We start from the raw sequence: 13,413 nt of genomic DNA, 5'->3' as shown, positions 1-13,413 counted from the left end.
AGCCGCGTCTGCAACCTACACCACAGCTCACGGCAATGCCGGATCGTTAACCCACTGAGCAAGGGCAGGGACCGAACCCGCAACCTCATGGTTCCTAGTCGGATTCGTTAACCACTGCGCCACGACGGGAACTCCTAATTTTTATCTTTTTAATTGAAAGATCTCCTTATCTTTTTTCTTCTATAATTACTTATATAACATAGAAACTAATTCTTGCAAATGTACATGTGTAAATTATTAAAAGTAAACTTGTGAGAATGATTAAATAAATCAATTAGAATTTTCTAAATATGGGCAGCTAAAATGATTTATAATTTAAAATACAATTGATACACCTTGGAAATATCTGTCAAAATTATTTATGACAAAAGAATTACTCTTTTTTTTTTTTTAAGAATTACTCTTTAGGAGTTCCCGTCGTGGCGCAGTGGTTAACGAATCCGACTAGGAACCATGAGGTTGCGGGTTCGGTCCCTGCCCTTGCTCAGTGGGTTAACGATCCGGCATTGCCGTGAGCTGTGGTGTAGGTTGCAGACGCGGCTTGGATCCCGCGTTGCTGTGCCTCTGGCGTAGGCCGGTGGCTACAGCTCCGATTGGACCCCTAGCCTGGGAACCTCCATATGCCGCGGGAGCGGCCCAAGAAATAGCAACAACAACAACAACAACAACAAAAAGACCAAAAGACAAAAAAAAAAAAAAAAAAAAAAAAGAATTACTCTTTAATGCTCTTTAAAATGGATTCAATTGTTTTAAACGTGAAAAAATAAGTTTATACAATGATGATGTCCATGTGGTGGTTTTATGGAATATTTAAAATTCAAAACTGTATGTATAACTGAGTCACTTTGCTGTATAGCAGAAATCGGCACAACATTGCAAATCAACTATAGTTTGATAAAAAAATTATCAATATAATAATTACATATGCGGCTATATATGTGGCTGTGACCATGACACTGCTTATCTTTGCACCTTTATCTTATACTAAGTAATATTAACTGCAAATTTATCTGCTCACTGACAAGAAAATACTTTATTTTGTGTAGGCCTGCAATAAATTCAGGTCACAATTCAGTCAGAAATAAAAAGTGACTGTTTCCCATAACTTGATTACCATTTCAAAATTACGATAATTTACACATCAAATTTTACTTTGCCAGATTAAATTTTGTATGTATTTAAGGATTCCAAAATATAGCACATAATTTCTCTTGTTAAGAAGCTATATAAACATGGTAAAAAAAAAATCATCACTTTCATCACATGCTGTACAATATTTACAAATTGATGGCTTAGATTCAAATGAAATTTCTTAAACAATACTAAATATATTCAGCTTTTTCTCAAATTCATAAAGGCAAATTTCATTACCTTCAGAATACTGGTCATAAAGACTGATGAGCCCATAAGAATAAAAATCATAAGCCCAGTAACCCTTTGTTCCCGAATGCCAAGAAATTTGGGTTGTTCTCCTGGAGCTGAACATTCTGATTCCAGTTTTAGGCTGTTGACATGAGTGATGGAGAGGACAGTGGCAGCCACAAACCACGGCAGGCCCATGATGGAGCACACACCAAGCATGACAGCCACCATTAACAGATCCAGATGGTACCCACAACCTTTCTGTTAAAAGAAAGAAAAGAGGATCCTCATACTACCTGAATTTAGCATAGAGACCAATGACACCACCACCATCAAACAGTAAAGAAAGAAAAAGAGATACCGTCTTGAATCTTATACAATTAAATTTAAATGCAAAATAAATTAAGATGAAAGATAATAGTCTCAAAATATATAACCCACTTAAAGAAAAGCTGCAGATGTTCCTACTGCAAATGTGACTATAGTGACTTCTACATATTTTAACAGGTTTAGTGTAATTCTGAGTTAATGATACATTAGTTTCCATCCTAGTTCTGTTGAATCAGTAGTCATTATCAAATACAGTCACTTCACTTAGGTTCCTTAAATGGGCAGGTTAATTTGCAATTCATATATCCATTCATCATGAACTCACACGAAAAAATTGAGTGCCAATCATATACTAGGCATCAGGTTGAAAAAACAAAGTAAGGGCTATGACTGCAACAGAGCTAAGAATGGCCTGGTTGTGAATAGAAACCACTTCCTGACAATATCCAAGAAGTCCTTTGCTAAGAGCTCCTAAAGATAAACTCTTCTTAAGCCCTTAGTTTCCAACTGCCCTCTTTTGTCTCAGTGGCAATTTTCATTGGGAAAAAAAAAAATCATAGAACCTAAACTTCCTTGTATATACTCATTTTTATCCTGATATAGTACTATCTTGTTCGCATCTGTTTCAGTTTCAGCAATAGAAAAATTTGGCCTCTCCTTAAAATGATAGTTTTTGTGTTTTCTATCTCCTCTAAGATCCTACTCCACTATCACTGATCTCTAGCTACTGCAAACGTCAGTGCTTTGTTAAACCAGGCAGGAAATATAAATGAGGGAAAATGGGTGCAAGGGGCAAATGGAAGTATGGGGAACTGGAGACTGCTCCCCTTGGGGAGGGTGATTTGCTAAGAGTTCGCTGAGGAGATAAATTGAAGGTGGGGAAGAGCTGAGTTACCCTCTCCCTCCATCCTCCCTAGGAAATTAAGAGTGTAAAGCCTCAGAGGTAGCAAATGGCTTGGCCTATTTTACATTCCAGCTCTTAATGGCTACTTCATGAAAGGTAGTATAATTAAGTAGTTACCAATGGTATAATTTCTGGAGGCAGATGGCCTGGGATCAAATGCTGGTTCAACCAGTGTTCTTAGGTAAATCGTTTTCTTGTGCCTCTGTTTCCCTATTTTAAAAAATGGTGATGATTCTAACAGGAGACACCTTGCTGGGTTGTTGTGAGAATAATTTGCAAATGATTTTGCAAGTCATTCGAACAATGTCTAATATATTAGTTAGCACCTAGTAAATGTTAGGAACCACTATAGTCCAGCAGTTGAACAATAAATTTTTCTTTTGTACTCATTTGTTTCAAGGCTCCTCAATAAAAGTATGTATATTTTCTTAAGGGCAGGTAAACTTAGGCAATTTAATATACTTCACAGTTTTTAGTGCAATCATTGATGGACAACAACAATCAAAAAGTTACAGACCAACTTTTTAAAAGAAAATGTGTATAACTGAAATATTTTTAAAATCAAACTTAGATGCATTTTTAAAATAAATACAGCTGTTTAATTTATTATTATTAACATGAGCAAAAAATACAAATTATTCTAGAGGAATAATTTTTTTTTTTTTTTTGTACAGGCAGTATTATCAAGCTGCAACCAGTTTCTAGTTAATCTGGAAGCTAATACATCCTGGAGTGTGAAACATACTGAATATTTGTTGCAGGTCATGGTAGCGTTTTCTTTCTTCTATTTCATTTTGTTGCTTGTTTTATTAAGAAAAATATCCTTAAAAATCAGTTGCACTTTCTTTCCTTTCTGCTTATCCCTGCTAAATTGTAAAAGTGCAGGAGATGACAGTGAGGAGAAAATGAGAGATCTCCACATAAGGACCTTTTCCTCCTGCACTGTCACCAATTCAGTGGCACCCTTCCTTGGGTCAGCTCTGGCACAATGCTCCAGTTCATCCAAACGCTTAAACTCAAACTCAACTTCCCTTGTGAATATGACTCTAGAAACTTTTTTTTTTTTTTTTTTTTTTTTTGCAAGTAACTCAGCAAAGATTGCATTACTAAGAGCTAGAGAGGTAAGAGAAACACCCTGGTGTCAGCATAACCAAAAAGGCATAAGAAGACACTCCACCAGGGTCATCCTATGCTTCCCTGGTCCTTTTGCAGAACATTTTAGAAGATGTAGCTGCACAGAATAGAATTCAAATTTTAGTCCCATTTAAGGACAACATCTCAACCAGTTAGAGTATGTTTTGTCCTAGGGACTTTGGAGTGAGAAGAATACAGAACAGTGAAGGACTTGACTACTCAAGCATCCACTGCTGAGGCAGTTCAATATGAATAGTACCCTCTGGGCTGTTTTGCAAAGTTGTGATACTGCTAAGAGAGAATGGAATAGGTCTAGGGGCAGAAAGATAAACATCAGAGAAGGGCAAAGGACACGGAGTTGAAGGTCAGGCTTGTGCTTTTAGAACACCCTGGACTTTCCGCATGCTCATGCTCACTATGGCTTAATAATGGGAGGAAGTCTTTCTTCATGATTATAATTTCCTAGAGCTCTTGTCTTAGTGTTTAAAAAATATGATATAAATGTAAACAGTGGGATTCTACAATGCAGGAAGCAGACAAAATAATGCTTTTGGAGGGAATCATTTTCCTTTTAAATTTAGAAAGCTAAAGTCAAGTCAAGTCCAAGTATATGATAAAAACAAAAATATAATTTCCCCTGGTTATCTACAACAATGGGAGCATCTTAATTTAATGTGAATCAAATAAATAAAGCAGTTCTGGCACTTTCACTAATTAATCACCATCCTTCTTCTTGCCTTTCATTTAAAATGTCTTTAAAAACTTGGTCTTTGTAACCAAATTATTAGCTGATAGGCATGCCAGCCAAAGGGAAGCATCCCTTTGTCAGAGAGAGAACTCTGCACCTTCTAACATATTTCTGTAGATTTTTTTTTCTGAAATAAAGACAGAACCAGAGCTTCTATTCTCACATTCATCCATGAATCACGGGAAATGGACATATGGGAGAAAAAGGGAGCATAGCAACAGGTGATGCTACACCAGACCCCACTAAAACCAACATGCAGCAAGACAAGAGGCCAGCCAAGAGGACCATCTGATACCCAGATGCCACTGCTGAAAAAATTCATTTCAAAGCTTGGCAGCAATTTCCTGCATCTGTCAAGTTAACCACATAAAAGACTATAGATTGACATGAAGAACCAGGCTGACAAAGAGGGCAAAAAAGAACATATCAAATGCCATAATCATCAAGAGAATGTGGTGCCAAATGAATGTTGCAAATGCATTCATTTACTCAAGTGCTCTGGGATTGTATTGCTGTTTATTAAAAATGATGTCAAAAGAAGCCTGAACTGTCTACAGAAACATGTAGAAAAGCCCGTGGTTGCATCTTAACAGAAACTTTCTTTTCTGAAAGATAATATCTTTCTATCTTTTCACTTTTAGAGGATGTGCTTAAAAAACAAGTGGATATTTTTACTGTTTTTCAAAGGGATTCAGTTAACCTATGCCTATTCCACTTCTCTGGGGCAGAAACAAACAAATGAGAAATGTTAGAGAGAGTACAGCTTTACATCTATGTATCATATAGATAATTTCCATTTTCAAGTTTGACACTTGCAACTAATACTTTTGAGTGACCCCAAGGATAATTAGGTGCAATGAGTTAAAATTTGACTAATTTTGAACTTCCTCATTCTGAGGGATAACTCAGCCACTTAGTCAGAGAATTGAGCCTAGACTCTTCAGCTCAGCATAGCTCTACTGCATATGCAGTAATACAAGATGATTTTTCAAATTTTTTGAAATAATCCTCTAAAAGAAAACCAACTACTGGCTTTGTTAATGAAAGTGAAGAAAAAGTGAAAAGATCTAAAAATTAAGTTTCTGAGAGATGAAGAATGAAATGATGAATTCTTAGGTGACTTGGACATGTGATATAGACTTATATGCATGATGTGGAATCTACCAGGTACGTGATACAGAAGCTGGAAATCATCATTCATTAAACTATCTCCAGGAATGCTCCAACCAAGGCAAAAGTGGGTTTTCAAGTGAGAAAAGAAAATCAGTAAAAGCTAAAAATGTGGTTAACTTGTGGTCTGGAGATATATTTAAGAGACGTGTGTCTTTTTGTGACAATGTGGTTCAAGTTAAAGCCAGAGACTGTGCAAACATTTCAGGGAAGCAACAGGCGGGGAGACTATGGAACAAATTGTTCACTCTGAGTAAAGAATATGCTGAGAAAGTGATTTTTTTTGCTGTTAACAGGAAAATCAGTAGCAAGAGACCACCCTATATTGAAGCTTAGGGAAGTCAAGGGTTATAGGCCAAAAACAAAACAAAACAAAACAAAAAAGCTCTGTGTAGATAAAATATGTCTTCACTGGAAGAACTTGCTTGTTTTTTTTTTGTCTTTTGTCTTTTTTTGTTGTTGTTGTTGTTGCTATTTCTTGAGCCGCTCCCGCAGCATATGGAGGTTCCCAGGCTAGGGGTCCAATCGGAGCTGCAGCCACCGGCCTACGCCAGAGCCACAGCAACGCGGGATCCGAGCTGCGTCTGCAACCTACACCACAGCTCACAGCAATGCCGGATCGTTAACCCACTGAGCAAGGGCAGGGACCGAACCCGCAACCTCATGGTTCCTAGTCGGATTCGTTAACTGCTTTAGTTCATATTTGATTCTATAAATGCAAATACTCGAAAGGACCATTTAAAAAATGCTTTATTATATTTTAGCTACTCTACACATTAGTAAAGGGAATATAGAATATTTGTTGATTTAGGGCTCTAGAAAGTCTGTGAATGTCAAGGGCCTATGGGAGGCTCATGAAGAACAAGGAGTAAGCAAGCGCTATGTGATTTACAAGGTGGAAAGACCTAGAATGAGCAAGGATACAGGACAGCCAAAAAAATAATATCACCCTTAGCTAATCTTTCTGTTTCAATACGATGCCACTAATATTTAGAAAAAAATGCTGCCTGTATCAGTTTAGCCGATAGCATTTACAAAGAATAATTTCTCAGTGAAATCAGTGAGATTTCTGCCTAATTATAAAGGCTAAAAAATTTCCATAATAATGGGAAATAATGATTATATAGCTTTCTTTCTAAAACAGGAGACTTTCAGTGCATTTTAAAACATGTTTCATACAATGAAATATATACACTGTTAAAAGTGATAATGTAGAATTATATTGTTGACATAGGATAATTACCATGATAATGCTCTTCAACATATGTCATATGAATAGATATATTTAGGTATATAATAAAAATAGATATGAGAAAAATAAAGATGTTTTCAGTTTTAAAAAAAATAAACTCGTGTCTAGGGAAAAAATGTTTTCCCACTTCTTAGAGAGTAGCAGATTTACGATATTCAACATAAAGTTCTTAACACTGGTTTTGTGGATCTACTTAGTTAACTATATAACTTTAATAAGTTATGGTGCTATTTTCTTTTGCAGAAGGCTTATATTTTTAAAGCAAATAATATCTTTAAACTGTTGATTTCAAATAAGTAGATTATTAATCTTGAAAATCTGAATTTCTTATTTTGAGAGCAGTAAATGATTCAAAATTTCCAATATTGAATAATGTAGTTCAGTGGTATTTGGAGCCAGCTCGTATAGGCTTATAAGAGCCAATTGTTTAATTTTCAAAATTTTTCCTGCCAATTGATGTCACTTTCATAGCTTGAAATGGGCCATGATGGGAGAATTCACATAATGAAAATCAGTAAACATTATAAATCAGGGTCTTTCTTTTCATACACAGAGAACTGGTTGTTAAATATGTACCAGCACACCACTGGTCTAGTTCTTAAGACTTCATGAACTATTTTTGTAGAATATATCTTTAATAATTAAAATTTTCCTGAAGTTCCCATTGTGGCACAGCAGAAACGAATCTGACTAGGAACCATGAGATTGTGGGTTTGATCCCTGACCTTGCTCAGTGGGTTAAGGATCAGGTGTTGCCTTGAGTTGTGGTGTGAGTTGCAGACCGTGGCTGGGATCTGGCGTTGCTGCAGCTGTGGCATAGGCCGGCAGCTGTAGCTCCAATTAGAGCCCTAGTCTAGGAACCTCCATATGCTGTGAGTGCGGCCCTAAAAAGCAAAAATAATAATAATAATAATAATAATTAAAATTTTCCTTTGACAAAAATAAGTTAATATGAACTTATTTTTAAAAATGTTTTGAGCACTCAAGTTGCTTTCTACAAAGACAGTGAAGAAGATTGTTTACTTTAAGACAGGTACACATTCTCTTTAATATAATGGAGAAAATTCCTTTTCAGTAAGATTAATTACAAAAAATTGTGCTTTCCTATATTTATTAACTACTACTTCTGATCAAATAGTTCAATCAATTAGAAATTTTTTAAATCTTTCTAACAAATGTAAAAATTCTATATAGGATGATTTCTGCTGCTCTGACAATGAAAAGTTTCCAGAGTTTAAGGAGTATATGAAGATGGCTGGCAAATATCAAATATCCCATGATGCCAGAACAAACAAGACTGTGCATGTTCTGTTTTTATAAGGTTTGATTCAGAGTATTTTTAACCATTTAGTGATTTTGTTGACTTTATTTAACATATTCCCAGAAATGATAGTGCTCACATCACAGATTTCAGACAAACTACATACCAGCAAACAACTGATTATTCACAGCTGCAAAATGGCAAGGTCAGAATACAATAAATAAGGTATATTCATATTTATCCTCTTTGTAGAGGAAAGTCACTGAAATCTGCAATAAAACTTGATGAAGAGGTCACTTATGAACTATATAATATTTACAACCGGAGTTTAATGTCATGGACATTATAGACAGAATTAAAAAACAAATACTTGAAGATGTAATTTGTTCCAATAATGAATGCAATCAATTTAATATACTTAGGGTCAAATAGAGAAAGAGAAGAATGCCAGATGTAAAACAATTTGGTAAATCTACTCTTCACCAAAATAGACTGTTATTTCATTAAAATGTGTTAAACATGGTAAAGAAATCTGGAACTTCATCAATGTTTTTAAATTTTAAGCCCTGGAGATGAGGTTTCTGAATTTAGATTTATAGTGTTATAAAAAATTAATTAATTATTTTTAAGCTCATTATATGATAAAAGTTCTATGAATATAGAAAATAAAATTACAAATCTGAAAATATTTTAATATTTTACAATGTAAATGACTAAAGAATTCAGGCAAAGTATAATGAACATCAATTGATGTCAGGTAAGTCACACTGATTACATTAAAACAGTTGTTAAAATATACCTTTAGTTTATGTTCTTTTCTGTTGATGATGACAGCTGTAATCTGTTGGTCCATAAAAATTAGAATAGTACAAAGCAAAGCTGGAATAATAGCAGCTATTACTGTCCACCATGGATTTGGGCCTAAAGGTGTAACAAACCAGCCACGATCATCTCTTGTGGGCTGTGAAAAATTAAAGAATGTAGAGTTATTAACTGGGTGAATGAATATCAAATCAAATTGTCTTACAGATTCTATCAGGAAAGACCTAATTATAAACTGATATGCCAAGTGAGTTATATTTAATAATAATGATAATAATATTCACAAAGCATTTATAAGGCACCATTCTAAGTCCTTTAAATATTTTAACTCATTTTTTCTTTACAACATTCTAAAAAGATACAGATTAGGAAACTGAGGCATAGAGAGGTTCAGTAAATTTCTCAAGGTTTCAAAGCCAATAAGTGCTGGAGATAGGATTTCAACTCCAAAAGATTGGCTTAAAAATATGTGTTCTCAAACAATACTTATATTAAATAAAGGCATATTAATATTTACTGTTCATGACTGGCAAATTTATTTAATTTACAAATATGACATTGACAACTGTGTATAACTCTTATCTTAGATGTGTGTTCAGACTACCATATAAAGCAAAAGACAAAAAAACAAACAAAAAAAACCCTTGGCCACATCAGGGGCTCAGGGAAGGGTGCTAAACATGGCTGGTGCCTGAGATGAGTCCCAAAGGAATTCATTTTGACAATTCTTTGAGGAACTCCCCAGTTCTGTTTGACAAGTGAGAAAACTGAGGTTGAGAGATTAAGTAACCTGCCCAAGGTCACAAAGTTAGTAATACGGTCAGAACTCTATTCCAGACTAATTTCATCTGTTTTTTCCAAGTCGTAGTCAATGTGCAATTATACATCAAGAAAATGCATTTCCCTTATTTTCAAAATGCATCCTTATCTTTTAGGAATGTAGATATTCCCAATAGAATAATTAACAGGAAAATTTTTGAAGTGGCCTCTAGTTTTCTATTTTTGTGATTTCTTTTATTTTTAAAATATTAGCCATGCTGTGGGCATTTTATTGACTGTTCTGTTAACCTGTATTCTTTATATTTTCATGAAACTCCCAAGTACTGGTGTTATAACCATCATCTGAATAAAGATTAGACCTACAGAGATGGAGAGATAGTAAATGCTATGATAACTTCACCTTGAAAACACTTGGTACTTGTAGTTTTGGAGACGGGATCCCAATGGCATAATCAATTAAAACCATACACAGAATTGTAAGAAAAACAGCAAAGTCACTCACTATGGATCGAACCTAAAAATAATGAAAACACTTGTCACTTGAAGGAACTATAAATAGTGAGGAATACTCAGGAACATAATCTAGAATCACACTTTATAAACACTTTATGACATAATATCATAACTTTATATTTTATGCATACTATAATATTAACATTAACTCTGTCAAAACCCAAGTATATATTTGGGTATCTCTGTCATTTAGAAGAATACACACTCAGTTTTTCCAGAATGAGGCATTATGGAATAGCTACAATGGGCATTGTGCTTTTTTAGTATTTATTTAAAATCTAAGTTTATTATGGGAATCTTTAATGATACCACTACTCCAGTGGTGCTGATTAAAATCTAAGTTTATTATGAACTCAAGTGTGTGAATATTTAGAACACAGAGTAAGGTTGCATGGCTAGATTTGGCTGAATTCTAGTCTTTTTTCTCACACAGGTAACATTTTAATATGATAAACCTGAAATAACATAAAATAAAATTATTTATTTTTATTTGAAGAAGCATATTTTATTAGTTTATCTGAGATATATGTATGGCAGTAGGTGATATGCACAAGAGAGTGGACAAATTTATTCTGTGTAAGCCAGTTTTTAAAGTCATTTCTCATTTATAAAGCTGTCTTCGAGCAAAAATCCTTAAAAAATAATCAACAAGATCGGGCTTTTATTAGGATGCCTTTATGAGACACACACGAACACATACAAAATTCAGGAGTTATTACAAAAAATAATTTTGCATTAATCAAATTAAGCCTTTGGGGAAAAGAAATGAATCTTCCCAATTTGCTGTACACTTAAAACTAAGACAACAATGTAAGTCAAACTATACTCCAATAAAATTTTAAAGAAGAAAAAAGAAATGGATCTTCCATCTTAGGGAGGGAAGTGGCAACAAAAACAGAAGTTTTATCTCAAAGAAACAGTCTTAAAACATTTTCCCAGAATGGAATTTTCATCACAATCTTTAGCTCATCCCTTAAAATGAATTTTTTTATTCTTTTCTTTCTTTTTTCTCTCTCTTTTCTTTCTTTCTTTCTTTCTTTCTTTCTTTCTCTTTCTTTCTTTCTTTCTTTCTTTCTTTCTTTCTCTCTTTCTTTCTCTCTTTCTTTCTCTCTTTCCTTTTCTTTCTTTTTTGGCTGAGTCAGGCCTCATAGGTGTTACTTTGCAGTGTTAAATATTGAACTAAGCTGTTTCTCTGTTTACTTTCCTTTCCAAATATGCAGATGCAAACATGGTGGGTTAGGGGGAGGTACTGACACTTTAAAAATGAGAAAGAGATAGTGTTCCAATGAGTCTTGCAGGAGCTTTCCCAATTACAGAATGTAACAGTGGCTCCTATGAAGTGTCTGTCAGGCTGGAATAGTTCCCACTCTTCACTGGGCAAGAAAGTGACAATCAGTAATGCAGTGTGCACTTTTGAGTTCCAAAAGTGAAAGCAGGGAAAGTGGGAGTTTATTTCTGGGATTTGAAGTTAGGAGATAAGCCTGGAGGGAAGATGCACTCCCAGCACCTATATCACAAAATCCTTTCTCTTTACTTCCCCCACCACCTGCTCCTAACCTGGCAGCTCAATCACACAAAAACCTTTTACTGGCTCCTTTAATGATAACAGTAGCTCTTTCTTTTGTCCTAAAACATGTATGACTCCATAACATGCTTCATGTTGGTTGACATTTTAGTCAGGAAAATTGTAGTCTAAGTACCTTGGTTGGAAAATAGCGACTAGTCTTGAACTGCTTCAGGGTGGCTGACAGAGTAACTGTGGAAAAGAACAGGATCACTGACCAAAATAGAACATCTGGAACATATGGGTGCTCATGGCCACAGGCTCGTCCAACATACTCTCCATGCAGTGACTTGCATTCCTGCCAGAGGAAGTTAAACAAATAGAGCTTTAAAGTTTTAAAAAAAAAAAAGAACACATATCTTTCATAAAATTCACATTTTGGATCAACTGCAGCTGAGCTGCTGAAATTGTTCAATTATGGCTCCTATTTGAGGAGGCAGGGAACAATATGAACCACTTCTAAAATTCTTGCCTTTTTCCAATTAAATTTAAATCTATAGAACTAATTGCTTTATCAATCACTTTAATTAATTTTCATATCAATCCTATAAAATAAGTAGTTATCATTATTTCTATTTCAGGTCTGAGGAAACTGAGGTGGAGAGAAGTGAAGTGATTTCCTATGGCCTCACCACTGCCAGGTGGCAGCAAAGTTGTGATACAAACATGATGCCTATGGTGGGAATACTATGGCATATTAAAGAAGAACAATGATTTTGTAGATTTAGTTAGTCCAAAAACTCCCGAGAAAGGTGAGGAAAGCAACAACAAAAAAAAAACTATGATATATCATTATTGGAATGAAATTGGGAGTCAAAGATGGAGCTCAAATTTAAATTACAGAATAAAAGGGAAAAAGTTGCTATGGGAGAAGGCAAAGTTCATATTTACTAGGTCTTCATGGTCTTTTTTTTTTTTTTTTTTTCCTGGTATATACTTTATAAATCCATGAAGGATTATTTCTAATTGCTGCCTTAGCCATGAGGTGGCAGCAAAGTCAAAAAAATTCCTTTCTTGGAGAACGAACTGGGCATTTTAGACATTAATATTTTGAAATAAAAACTTTCTTTTAAACTCATTTTGGTTTCTACTATTTTATTTTAAAGCTTAGTATTCTATTTTTTTAATTCAAAACAGATAAAAGAATAGTTTAAGTTATCCAGTGACCTCGTTAATATTGTGGACCTGAACAAAAATTGAATTGTGCCATGGTACAGAAATTTCTTAGAGAAAAATATGGGCTAATGCATTGATCACCAACACAGAGACTGCCCAACGAATAAAGCCACAGAACCTAGAGTCCTTGTATAGCAGAAAATAAATAACTTCAATGAGTCTAGACTAAATCACAGATCACTACATTGTTATCCCAAAACAAATTAGTAAAATCTACTTTGGGTGGCTACGACTAAGGCTTGGATTCTTTAGAAAAATTGTTAGTATACTTCATAATTATATAAAACAATTATGTTCCCTTTTCTAATATAATGAAAATATTGCTTGCTAGCTAAAGATGAATTCCAATTATCAATATTAAGTTAATACAGAGCATAATAACTTGGCTAATTGAAAA

At 34.5% G+C, this 13,413-nt stretch overlaps 1 protein-coding gene across 34 annotated transcripts in view; it reads right to left on the bottom strand.

The window, feature by feature from the left end:
• Nucleotides 1-13,413, bottom strand: part of SLC4A10 (solute carrier family 4 member 10) — a 428,088-nt gene that overhangs the window by 27,838 nt on the left and 386,837 nt on the right. For all 34 annotated transcript variants that reach the window (XM_085001241.1, XM_085001266.1, XM_085001254.1 and 31 more), the window contains 4 exons: nt 11,977-12,138; nt 10,164-10,277; nt 8,961-9,122; nt 1,372-1,623 (listed from right to left, as the gene is read on the bottom strand). In XM_085001241.1, coding sequence (XP_084857367.1) covers nt 1,372-1,623; nt 8,961-9,122; nt 10,164-10,277; nt 11,977-12,138 — 690 coding nt within the window. The remainder of the gene's footprint in view (nt 1-1,371; nt 1,624-8,960; nt 9,123-10,163; nt 10,278-11,976; nt 12,139-13,413) is intronic.

The sequence above is a fragment of the Sus scrofa genome, chromosome 15 (assembly GCF_054392235.1).
Source record: "Sus scrofa isolate SSC_HxYL_T2T_F1_AM1 chromosome 15, Sscrofa_HxYL_maternal_Yorkshire_Landrace_v2.0, whole genome shotgun sequence".
NCBI classification, from domain to species: domain Eukaryota; kingdom Metazoa; phylum Chordata; class Mammalia; order Artiodactyla; family Suidae; genus Sus; species Sus scrofa.
The sequence above is the reverse complement of the archived record's forward strand: the minus strand, read 5'-3'. Positions and strand labels throughout refer to the sequence as shown.